Genomic DNA, 20,362 nt, shown 5'->3' on the forward strand with positions numbered 1-20,362 from the left:
AGTAGGTAGTATATAAAAAATATCATCTTCAACTTTTTATTTTGTTTCTTAAGAAAACCTTCCTGATCAACAAGTTCCCTCAGAGCTTCAGATTTAAAGTGCAATGTGTGTGTTTATAAGTACTGCTGATTAATGAAAGGAGGAGGATTGTCTTCGGGTTTGCTGTCACTCATTCTGTGGAGATGGGGGGAAAAAAAACAAAAAAAAGGATTCAAACCTGCAGTTCAAACCATTACATGTCACTCATGCCTAACCCTCTACATTCAGATAGGGTCATCTGCTCTAACTTAGTCTTCTAAGATTTCACAACTCTTTATCCGTTGCTTGCTGCAATATTAAATGTGCATTTGTCCAGCACATCCTATGGCTCTATTCATATATGTTTTCATATTGACATGAGATGGAATGATTTCATGAGTGAAATGGTTGCTGGTTCAACTGATCTCACTGAGAATCAATGCTTCAGTCTGCTGCTTTGTGCAGTTCATCCCATTCTCCTGGTTTGCAGGTCCACATGGTTGAGGTATACTTTTAGCTTTTGGTTAGTGGACCAAACTAAGGCTAAAATATATGAAAATATTTATAAAAAAAAATATTGATATAATAGACAACAGGTAGCGAGCAAGAGTTGCAAACACATTCCTCATTAAAACTTGTTATACAAAGAGTCCATGTTGTGAGTTATTTGCTGTCTATCTGATACCTGTTAGATAAAAAAGTCAAAAAGCTGAAATAAAAATCAACTGTAAAAGAGAAGAGCGATGTCTTTGTAAAATTCTAATCTCATTTGTACAGAATACAAACAAAATGACATCTCTGTTGCAGTTACTGTACCTGCATTTGCTGATACACCCAGTTGATAAAGTAGGTCGCATTGCCGTAGACTCCAGGCTTGTTCCTCAAGGCACATCCAATCCCCCAGCTAGTGTCCCCTGCCAGCCACCATACATTCCCTTGTTTAACCACCAGAGGCCCTCCACTGTCACCCTGCAACACACAGAAGGAATAAGGTGAGGCTGAATCCAAATGTCCACCCTCTGGATATGCTGACTGACAAGCTGCTGGCAGACAGGCCACAATAATAATATGCTTTTTTTTAATTTATATATATAGCCTACACTTCTACATACATATGTCTGTTCATGATGTGGTTTGTGGTCGGTTATCATAGTCCCAAAGGGACAACCATGTTTCTTTCCCTGGTGTACTGTCCAGCCCTCATCATGGGCAAACCTCACGATTGAGTTTTTTTTCTTTCTGTTTAAACTTTAATGAACAAATACATTTTATGAAATGAAATAAATAAAAAAATTCAGCTTTCAAATCACTACAATGTTGTAATCCAACGGTGTCCATGTGTGCAACATTACAACCACTGTGAGCCTTCTTCTGGTAAATGCACAACTGAAAAAAAGCTTAACAGAAAACATCACAAGGCTTGTAGTAGACTTTAGAGATGTCTCGTCACAGGTGGGTCACTGGTCAAGCTGAGGGTAAGGGTTAGAGAGTGTGTGTGTGTGCGTGTGTGTGTGTGTGTGTGTGTGTGTGTGTGTGTGTGTGTGTGTGTTTGTGTGTGTGTGACAGAGAGAAAAGACCAACCTGACATGAGTCGACTCCTCCCTGCAACTTGCCAGCACAGATCATGGTCTCTGTGATCGCTCCATCTAACACCTCACGTGCGTTGCATGTCTCTCTGCTGTAGATGGTCACTTGGGCCTGATTGAGCGTGTTAGGGGCCTGTCCTGAGAGAAAAATTGATGGTTGTACATCCACTGTTAGCTCAGCGAAGCATTAAAAAGCACAGTTACCTAACTTGTACTTTAAACCTTAAGCAGGTGACCCCTGAAACATTTCAACAAATAATCTACAGGGAGGAATGAGAAGTACATGCTCAGTCAGCATGATAGATATTTTAGACATGTACACTTTGGCTCACCAGATGAGTGCAAGGCTCCCCATCCTGTAATCCAGGCTTGTTGTCCAGCAGAGATGTCCATACCGATGTTAGGGAGACACACAGGCTTCACTGTTCCTGAGACATAAACATAAGATAAGATAAGATAAAATAAGATGTTCCTTTATTGATCCCCCTTGGGAGAAATTCACAGGTTACACAGCAGTACAGAGGGAAATAAGTAGCAGCACAAGATTAAGTCTCAAAAAATAGAGACAATAATAAGGAGAGAATAAAATAACAATTTGAATAAAAATATAATAAAAACTATTTGAAAAACTATTTGAATAAAGATAAACACACTATATACAGTAACTGTCCTTGTGTGTACATGACGTGTGCATTATATAATAAATGTGCCTGTGCAATATGTGCAAGGTTCCTGAGATATTAAATAACAACATAAACATGTATGTTACTATCAGTGTAGAAGTGACACTTTACAGCATATAATCATGCAATTAATGAAATAGGAAGTATGAAGAAAGTACTTACCTGTGTATGTCAAAGGTGTATCGAGCTTTAGAAGAGCAATGTCGTTGTCACTAGTTTCTGTGTCATATCCTATATGACTAATGATTTTGTTAACTCTTTTGCCAGAGCCAAAGCTAAATTCCGACAGGCGCACGTTGCCAGAGTATACCATCCACATTGACGGGTCAGAGTACCTGCCAAGAGATAAAACAGTTAAACACAGGGAAGGTCTATCAAAAGCGAGTGAAAAAATAATGCCCTTTGTCTTGTTAAGTATCAAGACAAAGGGCAAGAAGGGTCTAAAATGAAAATTCAACATTTAAAACAAGTACCCAACTGCTTCAGTTGTTAGGATAATGCTGTGTGCATAAAGTTTTTCTGGACTGTGAAACCTTACCTGACTTCTCATTAGCACTGGGGTGAGTAAATAATGACTAAATTCTCATTTTTGAGCAAACTTATCCTTTGATGGTGTAAAGACAAGGTACTCACGTTTGGAAGCAGTGTGCAGCAGATAGGATCCAATGAGGGCTGATAATGGAGCCTCCACAAACGTGCTGACCATTAATTTGGAGACTGACCTGCCACGGCCAGGCCCCATTCACTGCCTCCGTACCACCCACGATACGAGTGCTGGGAGCTGCTGAACTTTCTCCACATTCTGAGGATGGAAGAAAAGAGAATCCCATTTTCAGGACAGCACTGCACATATCTCTTCAAGTCGTACATATTTCAGTGGTAGTAGTAGTTGTGTCCCAACCAGTAGCTTACCAATACAACGAAGTTTGACTGCTCTGGCTGAGCAAACTGGGCTGTAAAGGAAAGGATGAGGAAAAAGACATTCAGGTAAGTGAGAAATGAATTGACTCAGCTCTGAGTATGGTTGTAATTACTGCTGTACTGTGTATTAAGTGTTTATCCAGTGATACAGTAGGTGGGCTGTGATACCTGTAAGTGAGCTGTGACTGTATGCGTGATTCATGGTTACTTCCAGCCATTAACTTCATGTACCCCCTTGAGGCAATAGAACCTGCACTGGTTTCACTAGAGGACACGTAATCCTGCCTGTTGGATAGACAGACATGCAAAACAGAGAGTTAAGTGCAATATACCATACTCAGATGGGACTGATTCTCTAAAAAAGGATTGGATATCAGCCAGCAAATGTTGTCAGTTAATGTTCTGCAAAACAAGGATACATCAAAATTTGTGTGTCATACATAGCATATTGACATTTCTACAAAGACTGTTATATCACGTTTGCATTACATGTATATAAGTTACATGTAAGCGACAAGGCCGCCAAGCCAGCGACTAAAGTCTCGACATTTTTAAGTGCGAAACTCTGGATATTTTTTAAGAAGACCTTGGGACAATTCCCAGCCGTGTTTGCGGCAACAAAAAGCAGATATTTTGGACAAATGTTGGGACATCTCCAGCCGTGTATGTGGTGACAAAACCAGGTATTCTAATCCAAAACATTAAGAAAGATATGAAATAAATTATGATAATTATTAATAATTATAATCATATGAAGATAGTCACAGCATTGTCACAATGTAAAATTGAAAACTGAACCTGAAGAAACAGAAAGTTGTAAAAACATCAGTTTTTTTTAAAAGAATTCGTTTTGCAGTTCAAGCAATTGATCTATCAAGTATCCCCTAAAACTACATATGAGTCGTGGGACATAATGGTTTACATAATGTTGCTGCTAATCTCCAACTTATCTCAGCTTTCCATTAAGTTTAAGCAACATATTAAAGTCTACATTCTGTTTTAGAGACTTTGACTCTCTGAACATAATAACATTACATTACATAACTTACAACTTTTATACAACAGTAAGAAAACATAGCAGAAGTGGGAGATGAAGAATTTTCTATTTGATACCTCCATGTTGATGTTGTTCCTTGAACATGATTTCAATTTACCACAAAGTGAGAAAATCTGCATCTGGAGCCAGCTGTTGTGGCTGACTTATGTCTGGTCTTTCACCAGAGTATCTACTGGATTCAAACATTTTATTAGTTTTCTTTTTTCAGTTTTCTGTTGCTGTTTGGCTGTTTGTTTAGGCAACAAGAATACTCGGTTAGGTTTTGGCAACAAAAACACTTGGTTAGGTTCAGGCAACAAATATACTCGGTTAGGTTAAGGCAACAAGAATACTTGGTTAGGTTTAGGTAACATGTATACTCGGTTAGGTTTAGGCAACAAGAATACTTGGTTAGGTTTAGGCAACAAAAATACTTGGTTAGGTTTAGGCAACAAAAATACTTGGTTAGGTTTAGGCAACAAAAATGCTTGGTTAGGTTTATACGATTTAAATACTTGGTTGGGTTTAGGCGATTTAAATACTCGGTTAGGTTTACACGATTTAAATACTTGGTGGATTTAGGCGATTTAAATACTTGGTTAGGTTTAGGCGATTTAAATATTTGGTTAGGTTGAGCTGATTTAAATACTTGGTTAGGCTTAACCGATTTAAATACTTGGTTGGATTTAGCCGATTTAAATACTTGGTTAGGTTTAGGCGATTTAAATACTTGGTTGGGTTTAGGCAATTTAAATACTTGGTTAGGTTTAGGCAAACATGGTTTGGGTTAAAATAGATCCTTCCACAATGTTATGTAGACTAACTTCTCCCATTTGTGTGTTCCAATCTTTTTCTCTGAGTTGCAAATCTATGACATTACCAAACATGGGTGGTCAGTTGCAGTGATGGTGCTGCAGCACTGCCAACATGGGTGATATCAGATTGTGTGGTGAACAATAGTGAAGCAGACAATCAGTACCTCCTGTATCCCATTTGGTCACAAACAGCTCTCCCATAGTTGTTGTTCCAATTGTCAGCACACACCGGCATCCAACTCTGGATGTCAGTTGAGTAACTTTCCAGGATAAAGTTGGTCCCATGGAGGCGAACTGTGGAACAGAGAAAACAATGTTATCCAGCCACAATGCTGCTCAATGATGTGATGTACAAAGGCACATACACATGTTTGGAAGACTGGGGTGTTGTATCTCTTACAGCACTGAGCTTCATCCTCTCCATGAGAACAGTCCTTAACACCATCACACCACTGGGAGGGGCTGAGACACTTCCCACCACGTCTGCATGACTTCCCCAGTAAACACTGATAGTATACTGCAAACACACACATACAGAAGGTAAACAGCACACATACAAGGGCAAACAGGATCAGCAGACTAAATTGATGTGATGACAAAAACAATTTCATGAAGCTACAAAGATTCTTAACTTCACTTACAGAAGTACCAGAGCAGGATGCCGACCACTGCCAGTATAGCAAGCACAAACAGGGATCCACACAGTATGTTTTGCCAGGGACATTTATTCATTCCTGCAAGGCAATACAATATAAAGTCATTCATATAGCTGGATTATATTTATATGCATGGCCTTGGTAAACTGGGTTATGTAAAACTAAAATGCAAATTGCTTCTTGTTCAAGATTTACATAGTATCAAACAGGCAAATATCAGGCTTGGCAGATATTACAGAATGATATCCTACTGCAGACATGACAAAAAACTAAACATACTGTCGCGCTAAAACACAGCGGAGAACTACAGTAGCATTATGTTGATTAAGAATTCAAATCTTAATGGTTTTTCTCACCACAGATTTATAGTTAATTTAAACCTTTTACTATTCCATGTTTGTCTGTTTTGCTTCACCAATTCAACCAATCAAACACTTGACACACAGATGTCAAAATAATGTACTTGACTTTATCCCAGGGGAAGATCCACTGAAAACAAGTGAACCATAAGGTACGACTGCCATCCTTACCCCAGTCATTTCCATACAACCCCATTCAAGGCGCTGTGTATTAGGTCACCAATAAAGTCATAATGTGTTTGAAACATGGCCATAATGGGGAATGAAGCGGAAGCTTAAAAGTAGTTTCCTCTCAAATTATTTACTAGTTTTCCATCCGGTTTTGCTGACATTTGAATCTTTGTGGTAAATTCATTGTATTTGCCAGCAAGTAGTGTGTCAGTGGTTTAAAGCAAGACTGTGCAACCTTTTCTGAAGAATTGGAGTAACAGTTCTACAGTCAAAAAATAATGCCTTAAACAATGACTTGAAGTATTTTTACTCCATGTAAATTTCTGTCTAATTCTATTACATAGCTTCAATGTAGAGGGTCACACGTAATGCAAAGTTAAATGTTGAGTAATAAATTGTATAAAGTGTATCAATTAGATGTGTGAATTATTACAGGAGACATAACTCACTTGAAATGCATTACTATTATGTATAAAACTTGAATAATAAACCCTTGAAAAATACATTATGTTTAAGTAGAAGTTCCTCTGAACTTTATATGTAATAACTGAACACAAGGTTTATGAATAAGTCTGCATTAACGTAATTTAAGTTAATCAGACTAAGTTAATTAATTTATACACAATGACTCAACATGACCGATTAAAGTGGTACTTTACAAGAAATAAGACTGCAGCATAAAACCTCAGACTGTATTAAACTGACCAAGGGTGTGTTTTGATTTTGTAAAACCACAGTAGATGTTTCCGTTCATATGACTGGATATTTCCTTATGACTGACTAGAAGTCAATATTTACCCTCCTCTTTATTCCACACAGTATCACCTAACAACAGGCTGGTGACAACACGTTAATCAAACATTACTGTACCTTTCTTTTGTTCTGTGTTAGGTGGTGTTTCAGGAGTTGTGGTCTGGTGGGTGTTGATGGGTTGGGGAGAGACAGCAACATAGCTGGGGGTCTCTTGTGGGAAGTAAGGGTATGTACCCTGCATTTGGGAGTATGGAGGGGGTATTCCTTCCTCATGCCGAAACCCTGTGTTGTCATAGACGGGACCATTTGTCTGGAGCTACAGCAAAGAGAGGAATCAGTGTTGTAAAAAGTACCCAAAAGTCGTACTTGGGTAAAAAAGTGTAAAAGTCCTTAAGTGTTTGATATTAAATGTACTTAAAAAAAATGTTTTACCAGAAAATAATTTTTGATTCTCAACTGGCAATCAATGTTTTGTTTTTTGTTTTTTTATTTGTTTTTTTTGCTTTCATTAATAATTCTGAAGTAAATACTGATGTCACAGTGTAATGGCTGTAGAAAAAATGACACCATCAGCATGTAGATTGGTTCCCTATAAAACTTGCTTTTACTATGCCATTCAGCCTGCCCACAAACTGGATTTCTCCCACAAAAAAAGGACGAATTACAGCACAAAGGAAGTGCATCTGCCATCATGCATCCAAAACAGGAAGAGGCATTGTTTTCCCCAGTCACTATCCGCAGTTAACGGTGGAACAACTGGAATAACTGTGGAAACTCTACATTGCATAAGAAAAAGATTCTCGCTGATGGGGGAGGCAAAGAAGGTGAAGAGGGAGAGAGATATAAACCGAGGAAAGACAAGAGTGAATGCACAGGCATTCATTCGATTGAGAGCACGACGGTGTTGTGTCAAAGTCTGTTACCCCGCTGATACGTGTCTCCCCTTTTTACCAGAACATGAGACAGTTCAAAACTGTCATTCTTCTAGATCAGTAAGTAACAAAAACTGCCAACTCATTAATACAACCAGTTGTTTTTCTTTGCCTTTTCACAGAACTGAGATCAGAGTTTCAGTAGCCAGACTGTTAGCAGTAGCCACGTATCCAACGCCGTGTAACAGCAGAAATACCGCAGGGAAACACTAGGAGGCGGGGAAGATGAAAGGTTGTCTGTTGCCACTTTAGGTATCGAATGTAAATTATTTATATATTTTTGTAAATGTATGTATACACTGTATACTATCAGTCAACCGATTATCGACTTGGCTGATTATTGAAATCCAAAAGTTACCAAATATTAAGTGATATAAGTTATGTGGAGTTAAAAGTACAGTATTTCCTCCAAAATGCAGAGGGGTTGAAGTATAAGGAGGTAAAAAAAAATGGCAAGTCAAACTCAAAATTATATTAAAATACAGTAGTTGTGTAAATGTACTTAGTTACATTCCATCACTGATAGTAATAGAGATATTTTCAATAGATAACATGAGCTAAATGTGATCTAGCTTTAGCAGAAAAAGCATTATCTACATGTTAGCATATGTGGTGAGCAGTGATATCAAATAGAGCTAACTGTTAAACAGGAGAACAATGTGTGTGTGTATCCAGACATCTAAATGTTGCCCTTTGCCATGAAACTGAACTTACCTGATTATTATTCATGCTGAAACTGGTTACACTGCCTGAGGAGGTAGACCGTCAAACAAGGGAAAGGTTACACAGGTTTTTTTTAAAATGTAATATTATCAAGATAAATGAAGTACTGCTCATAAGTAAAGTATATGATACACTGTATGTGGGATTGATTGAAGCAATATTCATAAATAAATACATGTAAAATATGATTCAGCAGCTTTTTCATTAGAATGTGCAAGAAGTAAAATAAAAACTACCTTAACACAGTAGCCTCATACAAAATACTCTAACCCTAACCTAAACACAGAGAATTTGTAGTTTTTAACAAACATGTCACAAGCTCATTTGACTATTCCACATTTCAAAAGTACAATATTAAAAATGCTCACACGTTACCTAAGTAGGCTGACTTACTTTGACTTTACAAAAACAGTCATCCACATTTGTCACTAGATTTTCGCCTACCTTGAAATTCCCACAAATTCCCTCAGCGCTCTGGTTGTGTCCGTCCTTCCACGCCTCGTTTCTCTCTGTTTCTCATGTTCAGGCAATTCCTCCATGTCATCAACAGCCGTGACCACACCTTTCCCACAGTGTGGACAAACCAGCCTGTTGTGTGCCACTTGCTTCATATGGCACTTGACATAGACAAACATTAGTTATTGATGATACTCATTATCTTCTGTTTACAGCCAGGATTTCAGATAAGGTGAATGAAGAGAAAACAGTAAGCCAAGGGCTGCATTGATTGAGCCACCCACTGATTTGTGATAGGAGAAACCTCATTTAGGGAATCAATTAATCAGTGTCAAATATGTGTACTATGATTAATATGCATCAATGATCAGCCTATTTCATTGTATAGGTTTGATGTAACTTTGTGAACCAATAGTTATATCCCCCATCCTCAAAACCTGTACAAGTGTAATCTAGTAAAATCTGATTTTTTCTTCATGAAACCTTGCAGACTTCCTCTTCAAATTATAGACATTCGAAAACAAAACTTCTATATCACTGTACAAAAAACACAGCAGCATAAATATACCAAAAAAATAGTGTTGCATTTTCTTGCAATTTCTTAACCCCTCCCGTTATAATCAAATGTGACTCAGAGAAGGAATGAGGGGAGTCAACAGGTGGTAAGTGGTTTCTGTTTGTTTGACATACCATTCATTCAGACACAGCTGTATAGGATAAAAAAGATTTAAGTCAAAGGAAAAAGGCATAACAGACTCGGGTCTTAGTTCACGCATGCTATTGTTTGTCTTCCTGAGGAGAAGCGCCCGCTGTGTTTAATCAGTAACGTCCAAACAAATGTGCGAGTGGACTTAAAAAAATACTGAGGGCTGAAGGACTTTTACACCCTGTTAATATTTAACCCAATGTTTGACTGTTAGCCGGCAGGAAAAGGAAGGAATGAATGACGAGAGTCACCCAGTAAGAGACTGTGAGGAACATAATGTCGTCCTGAGTCACAGCAGCTTAACCTTTGCATAACATGTTTCAACATTTACATCATTACAGTGATCTAAAAATGACTTACTGGACACACCAAAGACATGTCCTGACATGGAATATACCAACTAAGAATCATTTTTCAAGTGTGTCACTTGATCCCCATCACTTCATTATGAAACAACATAGAAGTAGATGGGGACTTAAAAGAACTAAAAGAAAACATAAAATGGATCCAATATTTTCAAATCAATTTGGGATCTTGGGGCTTCTGGGGACATTGATTACACTGGAGCCATCTTTGTTTAGTTTTTTTTTCAGCTGTCTGTCCCCATCTACTTCAGTTGTTGAGGAGAAAGCTACATCGTTTTGCTGTGAAGCTCCAGAAATGTTTTGTGGACTAAGAAACTTCACCCACCTTTCCATCAGCATGGGGGCGAGTGCATAATGGTTACATTTTTCATTTCCGGTTGAATTTATCCTTTAAGATAAAAATGACCTACAGAAGTATATAATATTGTTGGTGTGTCATGTCTATTGTTTTTTAAAGGATCATTTAATGTTTGAAAGTCTCATCTTGGACTCGACCACATTTTCGCTGGGCCTCGTCTCTCCGGATAAAGAGGACTCTGACTCTTTTGATACCTTCTGTTGTCAATGATGGTGTATGAGACGAGCCAACTAGAAAACTTGATGCTTGAACAAAAACTTTTCTTGTATTAGGTGGATGGTAAAAGATGGAAAAGTCGTGTTGATTAAAATGGTTACATTAATTTCAGCCCCTAGTATCTGTTTTTATTTATTGCTCAGAAAAGAAAGTAAAATTACCAATGTCAATATTAGGGAGTAAAGAATTCCAATATTGATAAATCGATACAGATACATTTATTTGCAGTGATCGCTCAAATGTGGTTAACAATCAGTTGTGAAAAAGATGTGTAACACAGGCAGGATATTTTAGTTTCACAATATCCTTATTGTCTAAAATGACAGAGCACTGAAACAGTGAACTTCACTGCAAAATTTAAGAATTAAAAATCACCCCGAGTATATTGATCTGCATTACACTGTAGAACCAAAAAGTTTCACGTCGACCAATATCAGAAAACATATCCACTGATACTATTTACCCATCAAGACATCGGTCAGGCTCTCATAATATAGAATATATAATACAAATGGAGATGAATTTTCATTCGTCTTCTGTGGGTGTTGTCATGCGAATGTAGATCTTTCAGATCAAGTTTAGGGGTCCTTCTGGCTTTTTGCAGGTTGTACATTTTGTTGTGTGCCATGCAGTGTGGTACTTGCGCAGGTCTTGGTCTTGACTCGGTCTCAGTTTAAGTGGTCCTGACTACAACACTGGGGTCAGTACATCCAAATTGCTGCTCTGTAAAGGCAGTATGAGCACAGCTTATTATTCTGCTAACATGTTTTCTCCTGCAACATGAACAAGTGTCCTTAACATTACAAGGAAAATTGCAGCATCTACTGGCCAACTTGGAAATTACAGGGACTGTTACAGTAATCTTTACCTGTTGTAAAACTTGCATTGATGTAGATTAGTGTAACCTTTAGTGATCATTAACTTCAAAGTCAAGAACCAATCAATTACACCACACTTGTTTCGTAAAAACTATTTATTCAACCATTCACTTCAGATTAAATATTAATCTTTTTTTCTTGCAGAAAAAGGTTTGATCAAACAAAAGGAGTGTTTCAATCACTGGAGTCACGAGGTCATGTGAGGAGATTCCTACTTTGCTGTTTGAGTAAGGCCACTAAGTTGAAACAGATTCTTCACATTAACCATTTGGAGCCAACAAGTAGTGAACAGAGAAGAAGCTTCCCATCAAGCTGCCTACAGTTTCTGGATCACGATAGATGAAGCTCCACCACCTCCATTGCAGATGCCTGCCAGCCCGTACTGGCCTGACTTCAGGTTGTGCACCATGTGACCCACGATTCTCGCTCCGGACATCCTGACAGGAGAAGAGAAACAGAATATAAATACAAAGTAATCTAGAATATTTTTTTGTACATACATTTATATTTTGCCAAATCCAGTTCATTAACTTTTTTCTAAAATGCTGCTATTGAATACATATTTTCAGGGAAAGTGCACAGGAGGAGAGACATTTTAAGTTGTTTGGAACAAATAAAGCTCCACAACAGCACCTCACCCATCCTCTGTGATGCAGAAGCTGATTTTAGTGGCTGTCAATTGGTCGCTATTGTAGAATTAGGGCCACTTCAAAAACAGCAGGTATGGGCTGAAAGTATCGATATGTCTACACACATGGATTTTGAATATTTGACATAGTTTCAGTACGCATTTGAATTCATCAACTTGTACTGCTCTCTCTCTCTCTCTCTCTCTGAGAGAGAGAGAGCAGCACGCGCACGCCATTGCTTACTCCCACTCCTCTAAGTTATCCAGCATTTAAGTTAAGTAAATTAACTTAGATGCTGTTGTGCTTAACACACAAGCCTTTTTGTATTTATCTTCAAGTTAAAATCAAAAAAATGTTTGCCCTCAGTGTTGTGTCACCTTTTCCAGATGGTATGGAATTAAGAAAATTCCTGTTTTCCTACACCTGTAGATAGTACATGTTAGTGTGTTTTCATCTTTGTGTAAATAAAATACTTTTGAACCTTCAAGCTGCCTATTTAATATTGTACAAGAGTGAATGTTGCCAACCTCTACTCTGTCAAACTCTGTCAAAATCCTTCAACCATTACTAGCTGTTACGGTAATATTGGTTGTAGTTATTAAGTTATTTCTTAATCAGAGTGACAAACAGTTTAGTACCTTTTCTGGGACTGATTTGGTGAATTGGCTATCTTTTCCCTTCTTTAAGGGTGGTGCCCCGAGGTGATCTAATGTAAATTGGATCTTATTATTAATCATAATTAATAATTATCCCTGATAGCCAAATTTAACTCAAAACTCCCTATTACTGTTGCATGAAGCACTACATAATGGTGCCTCGTTTGAAGTGAGCACAAAGGTATGCTAAAAGGAAATGCTGAGAGGCACAGAGAAGTGTTGGTAAGTGAAGTCTTCCTGTTGTGGTCACTCATGGGCAAATAATAAAACTTTTCTGTATGTCTGTATGTCTGTATGAGTCGCTCTCAGCTACTTACCCAATGGGGTGTCCCAGTGACACAGCTCCCCCGTTGACGTTGACTTTTGCAGGGTCAATGTCCAACATCTTGATGTTGGCCAGCACAACCACGCTGAAGGCCTCGTTGATCTCCCACATGGTAATATCTTCCTTCTTCAGTCCCGCTGCATCCAGGACCTGACAGACACACACCAAGGAAATGTTTTCAGAACTGCATCCATAAACTATGTTAGTGAGGTTCAGAATGAAGCACATATTTTGGTGACATCTCTTTTACCCTTTTGGGTTTGCAACCCAACTATATTTCAAGTTATTGTGTATAACTACTGAGTGGATTTTATTTTGTATGCATGTTTAACCACAATACACAGATATAAAAAGACATTTAAAAAATAAATATATACTGAGGCAGAACCCTGAAAGCAGCTCACAAAAGTGCCTAATTACTGAGGATGTCCTGAGCTGATTCTAAGGATCCGTCTCCAGGCGGATCCAGGCATAAATTAATGGGTCTGTATCAGGTAAAATGAGGCTCATCACAATCTGATCCTTTCTTTGCTGAACTCTGCTTTTTTCCACCTCAGCCTGCTGGTGGTTACATAGCTGGGTTCTACACTGGGAGCAATCTGCTCCGTGTGTAGGTGAAAATAAGAGTGTGCAAATATGAAAAATGATTTGATAGCACTATTGAGTGAGACACATTAGGCAAAATACACTGATTAACTAAACTCAGAAGCAAAGGAATGTGTTATCGCTCCTCTTTCTTATCAGCAAAGAGCTGTATACAAAACAAGACAGCTTCATTTTGAGCTGGTGCTGACCGCCACTTTGACCAATTTAAATGATAAATGTCACGAGTGGCAGATCATATCAGCTGTCAATAATTAACATTATTTCTGTAAGTAATAAAGTTATTTCTGTGAGTAACTCAATCACAGTCCAACACTGAACTTGGCTGTTGTTGGTTTTATGGGCCACAGTGGATCTCTCCACTCTGCCAAGCCTTCCAAACACTCCAACAGAGTGATACATCCTCTCTCCATAAGACCGTTTCACATCAGTTTCAGAAGTGACATTCTCCCATTTAAACTTTTAACCATCATTAACTTAAGCTTATTAACTATTGTGTGGATCAAAATGTGTTTAGGTGTTCAAAGAATCAGATAGATATTTAATAAACATTTATTATCACCATGAGATCGACAAAGTATCAACAAATACCCAATATTTAAGGACTTGGACTAGGGACAAAAATCTCAATTGGGACATCCCTACTAATTACATGCCCATACTCACCTTTGGTACAGCAAATGCAGGGGCAATGGGGAAATCAATGGGTGCAACAGCAGCATCAGCAAAAGCTATGAAAAACAAAAAGACAATATAACACAGTCAATTTAACAAACTATGACAATTGTAAAAGTTTTAAAAAACATAATTTTTCCGATGATGTGGTAACAAAAATCTAATCAAAATAAAAACTAATGAGGATACCTTACAAGCTAACAGTTGAGAAATCTGTCACACTGACTAATAGACTGTCTAATAGAGTGTTAAATCCATTCTTAATTTTTCTGTTTTAACCTGATGACGGCTTTTACACTGCACCTGTTCCCTGTGACTTTATAGGAGAGTTTAGCATTATTGTTTTTGTTATAACTGCCTAAACATAAATCTAATATAGCCAAAAAAACCTATTACTGCACCTACAACTGGCATACTGATTTTATATTCTTTTTATTTGCATCGCTGTCGTGTTTTAAAAATTGAATTCCAGTTAGGCTAGAGGTAAGCACAGTCTAGCATGTGTGTGTGTGCGTGTGTGTGCATGTGTGTTTTTGTAACGCTTACAAACAATTCTGGCCAGTGGAGTGACGTTGAGTCTCTTTGCAGCATCTGCTGTCATTAAAACGAGCGCTGCTGCTCCATCGTTCAGGGTGCTGGCATTGGCTGCCGTCACGGTTCCTAAAAAAAACAAGGCAAGTGACCAATCATAACAAAATATGTTAAAACAGAGATTCAAGTATGATGCATGGATGTTTTACTCTTCTGTTCTGTACGAGTCTGTCTAATTAGAAAAACTGGCTTAATATCATCACCATGATGAATTAGTTAATATATGTACTGGCAGCTACATCATTACCATTCTCTTTTTGGAAAACTGCCTTCAGTTTGGGAACTTTGCTGAAGTCGACCCGTCTCCACTCCTCATCCTCGGACACGACCACGTCAGGTTTACCTACAAAACCACAACAATATCAGATATGCTGTGCTATGTAAAGTAAATGACCAAGGTCACTGACCCTAGAGCAATTTTCTGTACCTCTCTGGGGAATGCTAACAGGTACAATCTCCTTAGCCAGGATGCCAGACTCGTATGCTGCTTTGCTGCGGCTGTATGAGCCGATGGCGTAGGCGTCCTGCTCCTCTCTGGTGATGCTGCTGTTCTTGGCTGTGTTCTCTGCACAGTTTCCCTGTTAAAGACAGAAGAAGATGTCAAATATGAGACTGATGAAATGACACAGAGACATTTATAGGTCCTCTTACAGGTCCAATGCATGAAAGTACATATTACTAAATGCACATTCTGTTTCACACACAGTACCGCAGCAGCTATGTTAATGTGTGTTTAGGATATACATACAACTTCCATTTCAAAATTAGTTACTAGCAGTTAAATAAAAATAAAAAACTTTACACCAATTTCTCATGTTATGAAATAAAAAAGAATAATGTTACTTTTACAAATATCAGAACAATATTTTGTTACCGAAAAGTTCTGAAAAATGCTTCCCAATCAATTAAATGAAATAACATAAAAATAAAATGCATTTCCTTTAGCTATACCTTTATTATGTTGGATTGGTCTCCATGATCAGCTCCTGCACTAGGTCAAAACCCAATTCTTTCAAATGGAAATCCATCCAATTACAGATACAACAGGAACTTAAAATACCATTTTACTAAGAATTAAATTCCGACCGTCTTACGTCAGCTTGCAGTTTTTCAAATATTTCCAAATGCACTCAGATGCAGTCTCCACTACTAGAATCATGTAAATACACATGATATATATATCATGTATATCTAACATTCAAAACAGGCAGTTGATAGTCACCATGTGGAATTTGTTGTAGACATCAGTGAGTCCGTCCTTGACAATGAGGTCTTCCATCCTCACTCCTCCGTAGGCTGGGGTGTCTCTGGACATCACATAGGGTACGTTGGACATGCTCTCCATGCCTCCGGCCACCATCACATCCTAAAATCACACACAGACAGCCATCCATTTATCTGTAGTGACAGCTATAGTCTATTGTTTTTCTGACACTAAAATGTCACTTTTTCTGTAGCTTAGTGTTTTACAGGATTTAGACCATATTCACAAGGCAGCCATTTTCCTCTGACATCACGCTCAGGGTTTGAAGGTCAAATGTCATACTGCTTCCTTCCAGTATGCAAGTTGTATAAACGTAGGGAATCTGACAAATTGTTGACAATGGATAATGAAATACGGAGCGACATTGGACCACATTTCAAGGTAAAACCGTATATTTGATGACCCATAAACCTCCATTAGACAACAACTAATCTTAGCATTCAACCACTTTCTAGTGAACAGTACATCAGTGTGTGAAGTCCGGAAATACACAATCTGAGTTTCAGCTGTTGACAAAAGGCTTGCTGACCATCTTTATGCCGATGATTCCATTGTATATTGTATTGCAGACTCTGAAAAACTAGCCAAAAACGAACTTTTATAGCAATTTTGGATTACGGTGACATAATTTACGGACATGCTGCTGCCTCCATACTTAGGCCCTTAGACTCAGTCTACCACTGCCCTGAGATTCATTACTGGAGACAGCTACAATACTCACTGCATCTTCTATGATAAGGTCAGTTGGCCTTCTCTGTGTCAGAGACGTTATAATCACTGGCATCAGTTTATCTTCAATGCCCCAATTGGAAAATTACCATCACATATTAGATCTAGGTTACACTATGGAACTCTAGTCAATCTTTAACTCGCTCCAGTGACCGGCTTTTGCTTCAGGTGTCTCGTGCCAGAACTAATCTTGAGAAAACTGCTTTTAGTGTTGGTGCTGCGGCCTCATGGAATCCCTTGCTAAAACTGAATTATTTTGTATCACTTGCACGCTTTATGTCTTAACTAAATAACCGTCCACTATTGACCTGCAACTGCTTTAACTTACACTGTTGTTGTTTTGTATGTTTGTCTGTCTTTCTTTTTTAATCTGGTTTGCTTTTGTTTGTTTGCTTGATGTCTCTGTTCATGCTTGGCATCACTGAAAATGAGGGCCTCCGTCCTATTTAAAGGTTCAAATGAATGAATGAATGATTTGATAGGAAAGGCGTAACTTAATTCTAAACTATCAACGTATATCGTGGACACATTTATTTCAGCCAGGAATTGAAACGCATGGGACGTAATCAAACAGTAATGTTAGCTAGGAAGTGGTTGAAAACTAACACTAGCTAATGGGTAATCAAATACGCTGTTTTACCTTGAAATATGGCCCGATACTATCCATCATCTTTTGAGTTGCTGATCAATCGGTAGGCCATGAAATGATAACAATTTGTCAGATTCTTTAGTGTGACATCAGAGTAATGTCTGAATATGGTGTTTAAAAGATTTGTAGTTTCAGTCTCAAGATGTCGTCTGTTGAGACCATATTGTAATCCTGTATAAGTTGTCAGCATATGGTAAACAAAGTTTATTTTTGTTTTTTCATCATCTTGTCAGAATGGTGTTATATATAATACTTATGTACAGTATTGTACATTGTCACTGTACCTTCCAACAGCATCTAGCAAACAGCAGAGCGAGTGCGTTTGATTTTTAAGTTACCTGGTGTCCACACATCAGACTCTGAGCTGCCATCATGATGGACTTCATCCCCGAGGCACAAACTTTGTTGATGGTTGTTGCTGGAGTGCCGAGGGTCAAGCCTGAAGATACAATCAGAGACATAATGTATTTGTAAAACTAAACTGAATTCAAATCTCCTGAATTTTGTAACTTAGTTATGCTTTTGTGTGTCATCCCGGTACAGGAGAACTGTATCGTTGAAATTCAACAGCTGTTATGCTTCTAATGTATTTTCACATGAGTTTCCAACCTTCCTGCAACTTTTTCTATTAATAACGATACCGGAGGCCTTTCTAAGCTGCTGGAGACAGACCTTGTGCATGCTAGCAGCTGCAAGCTTTTGGTTTTCATATCTTTAACCTTTGTCATGCATGTATAATGTGTGGCTTTCAGATTACGAATGTATACAAAAACACTTGCTGCTCTCAGACAACTTTTAGGTGGAAAAGATGGCAGTCCCGCTCTTCGTAACTGTATCAATCATTCCTGATTGGTCAAAATAGCACGTGTGGAGCTGGATTCTGAAAATCAATGTTTTGGTGCAATGCCAATATGCAGAATGAGGGTGAAAGTACCAGTGTGGTCATACCTGCTCCCAACAAGGCTTGTCTTGTGGGGGCTTGTCCTTCTCCTGCCTGTAGCACGTTGCCCATGTAGACTTCCTTTACCTCTTCAGGGGCGATTCCTAAACACAAGAAACATTAAGTAAACTCACAAAAACACATATCTATCCACCACCAAGTGAAACAGAGAGTGGGAAAACTCAAAAACACTAAATGCACATATCTGGTGAAGAGCATGACCAGCTGGGTTCACATCAAGCACTACATGGAGGGAAATAGTCTTCTCTAAACAAAGTGAACCATCTAACACACCTGCTTTGTCAATGGCTCCCTTGATGGCAATAGAGCCCAGTTTGGTGGCTGGTACTGCTGCCAGGCTGCCTCTGAAGGAGCCCATTGGAGTGCGGACCGCACTGACAATGACGACTTCCTGAAACCATGCATGAAAAAGTCTGCATTATAGTGTGTGCAGTCCAAACATGTCACTGTGATAAGAATATCAAATGTCAGTTTCTGTAACTTACTTACATTGAGCGAAGGGCGAGATGTGTATGTTCTTGAGATGTACTTGTGAGCCTACAATGGCAGAATAATGATATGAATAACTCATCTTCCATACATGACAGACACAATGTTCCGAAAGCCAATCAAGTTCCACCTGAAGCCCATTAAAATCAGTTTGGGCTCAAATTAATCGACTTCTAAGTTAGTAGAGAAGCGTTAGCAACACGTTAGCTAACGTTATGCTACAGAGAAGGGCAGACAGAAGGGTAGCATTAACTTGCAACCTGGTGACGACATGTGGGCTAATATTGTTATTTAAGGCAGCTAGGTGTCGTGTCATATATTCGTATACCTTTCACCCGTAAACTTGACCCTATTCAGCTTTACATTTACAGTTAAGCTAGCTGTTGTTGTCGCTCTTTTTGTTTCTGCCCAGTTACTGTGTTGAGGAGCAGACCTTGCTGTTATATAAGATATCTTCACTAACGCAGCCGGGTCACCTGCAGCCGTTATCACATAATTATTTTCAGACTGTATTTTGGCCAAGGACGCTACGCAGACACAATAAGGTGAGCTGAGCTGCTCCAGGTTAACCCAGGCCTTCTGTTTACAGCCATTCAAACACATGCTAGAACTAGCTTTCCTATGCCATAACAATAACGGACAAACCTAAACTGACTGTGTTTCACACACTCTCACTTACCAGGCGTTTACAGATTTGAGCGTGCATGTTTAAAAGTCCACTGGATGACATTTTGGACTGAGAGACAGAGAGACAGGGCTGACTCACTGACTTGGACCCGCTTCACCTTCAGACATGCAGCGGAGAGATAAATACATCAGCCAATCACAGTGAGAGGTGTGTTCCCCTCTACGTCATCGCTGGCTGGGCATCATGGTTGTTGTAGTTTTACCAATGAAATCATGATACGTGTTATATAATCGATTACATAAACTGCTCCAGACACTTAACTCCGATATATAAGCTCTTATACACATAAAGACATGAAACAACTATTTGAATAAGTAAACGTTCATAAATTAACGTTTTTATGTTAATATATTTAAACAAATAATTAGTTAAGGTCAGCAACCTTTACTATCAAAACAGCCATTTGCAAAAAATCTGTCTGCAGCCGCAAAATATATTTGTGTCTTATAATGAAGGTAAGGCAGCCTAGAA

At 38.5% G+C, this 20,362-nt stretch overlaps 2 protein-coding genes across 2 annotated transcripts; both read right to left on the reverse strand.

Annotated features, from left to right (window-relative positions):
- tmprss2 (transmembrane serine protease 2) lies at positions 1-9,215 on the reverse strand. The gene is made up of 14 exons (XM_084374503.1): positions 9,098-9,215; positions 8,645-8,679; positions 7,116-7,314; positions 5,701-5,793; positions 5,460-5,576; positions 5,224-5,353; positions 3,377-3,493; positions 3,200-3,240; positions 2,921-3,089; positions 2,450-2,622; positions 1,937-2,032; positions 1,600-1,742; positions 835-987; positions 1-174 (listed from the first exon to the last, which is right to left on the reverse strand). The coding sequence occupies exons 2-14, from the start codon at positions 8,657-8,659 to the stop codon at positions 166-168; spliced, it is 1,455 nt and encodes a 484-aa protein (XP_084230629.1). The 5' UTR covers positions 8,660-8,679; positions 9,098-9,215; the 3' UTR covers positions 1-165.
- A 2,493-nt stretch (positions 9,216-11,708) lies between these two features.
- On the reverse strand, positions 11,709-20,033 carry acat1 (acetyl-CoA acetyltransferase 1). Its single transcript, XM_084374257.1, has 12 exons — positions 19,883-20,033; positions 19,204-19,251; positions 18,988-19,105; positions 18,702-18,797; positions 18,092-18,192; positions 16,334-16,477; positions 15,539-15,689; positions 15,359-15,454; positions 15,067-15,180; positions 14,512-14,576; positions 13,235-13,392; positions 11,709-12,069 (listed from the first exon to the last, which is right to left on the reverse strand). The coding sequence occupies exons 1-12, from the start codon at positions 19,931-19,933 to the stop codon at positions 11,949-11,951; spliced, it is 1,263 nt and encodes a 420-aa protein (XP_084230383.1). The 5' UTR covers positions 19,934-20,033; the 3' UTR covers positions 11,709-11,948.
- Positions 20,034-20,362: the final 329 nt, after the last annotated feature.

The sequence above is a fragment of the Pagrus pagrus genome (assembly GCF_965226575.1).
Source record: "Pagrus pagrus genome assembly, chromosome: 14".
Lineage (NCBI taxonomy): Eukaryota > Metazoa > Chordata > Actinopteri > Spariformes > Sparidae > Pagrus > Pagrus pagrus.

Bases quoted from the DNA above. Each gene is read 5' to 3' on its own strand.
- acat1 (XM_084374257.1), bottom strand. From the start codon at position 19,933: ATGTCATCCAGTGGACTTTTAAACATGCACGCTCAAATCTGTAAACGC. The intron at 18,193-18,701 runs GTATGACCACAC...TTGTATCTTCAG, and splicing joins ACAAGCCTTGTTGGGAGCAG to GCTTGACCCTCGGCACTCCA. The intron at 15,455-15,538 runs GTACAGAAAATT...GTGGTTTTGTAG, and splicing joins TGTTAGCATTCCCCAGAGAG to GTAAACCTGACGTGGTCGTG.
- tmprss2 (XM_084374503.1), bottom strand. The intron at 5,577-5,700 runs GTAAGTGAAGTT...GTGTGTTTGCAG, and splicing joins CATCCTGCTCTGGTACTTCT to TATACTATCAGTGTTTACTG. The intron at 988-1,599 runs GTTGGTCTTTTC...TGTGTGTTGCAG, and splicing joins GAGGAGTCGACTCATGTCAG to GGTGACAGTGGAGGGCCTCT.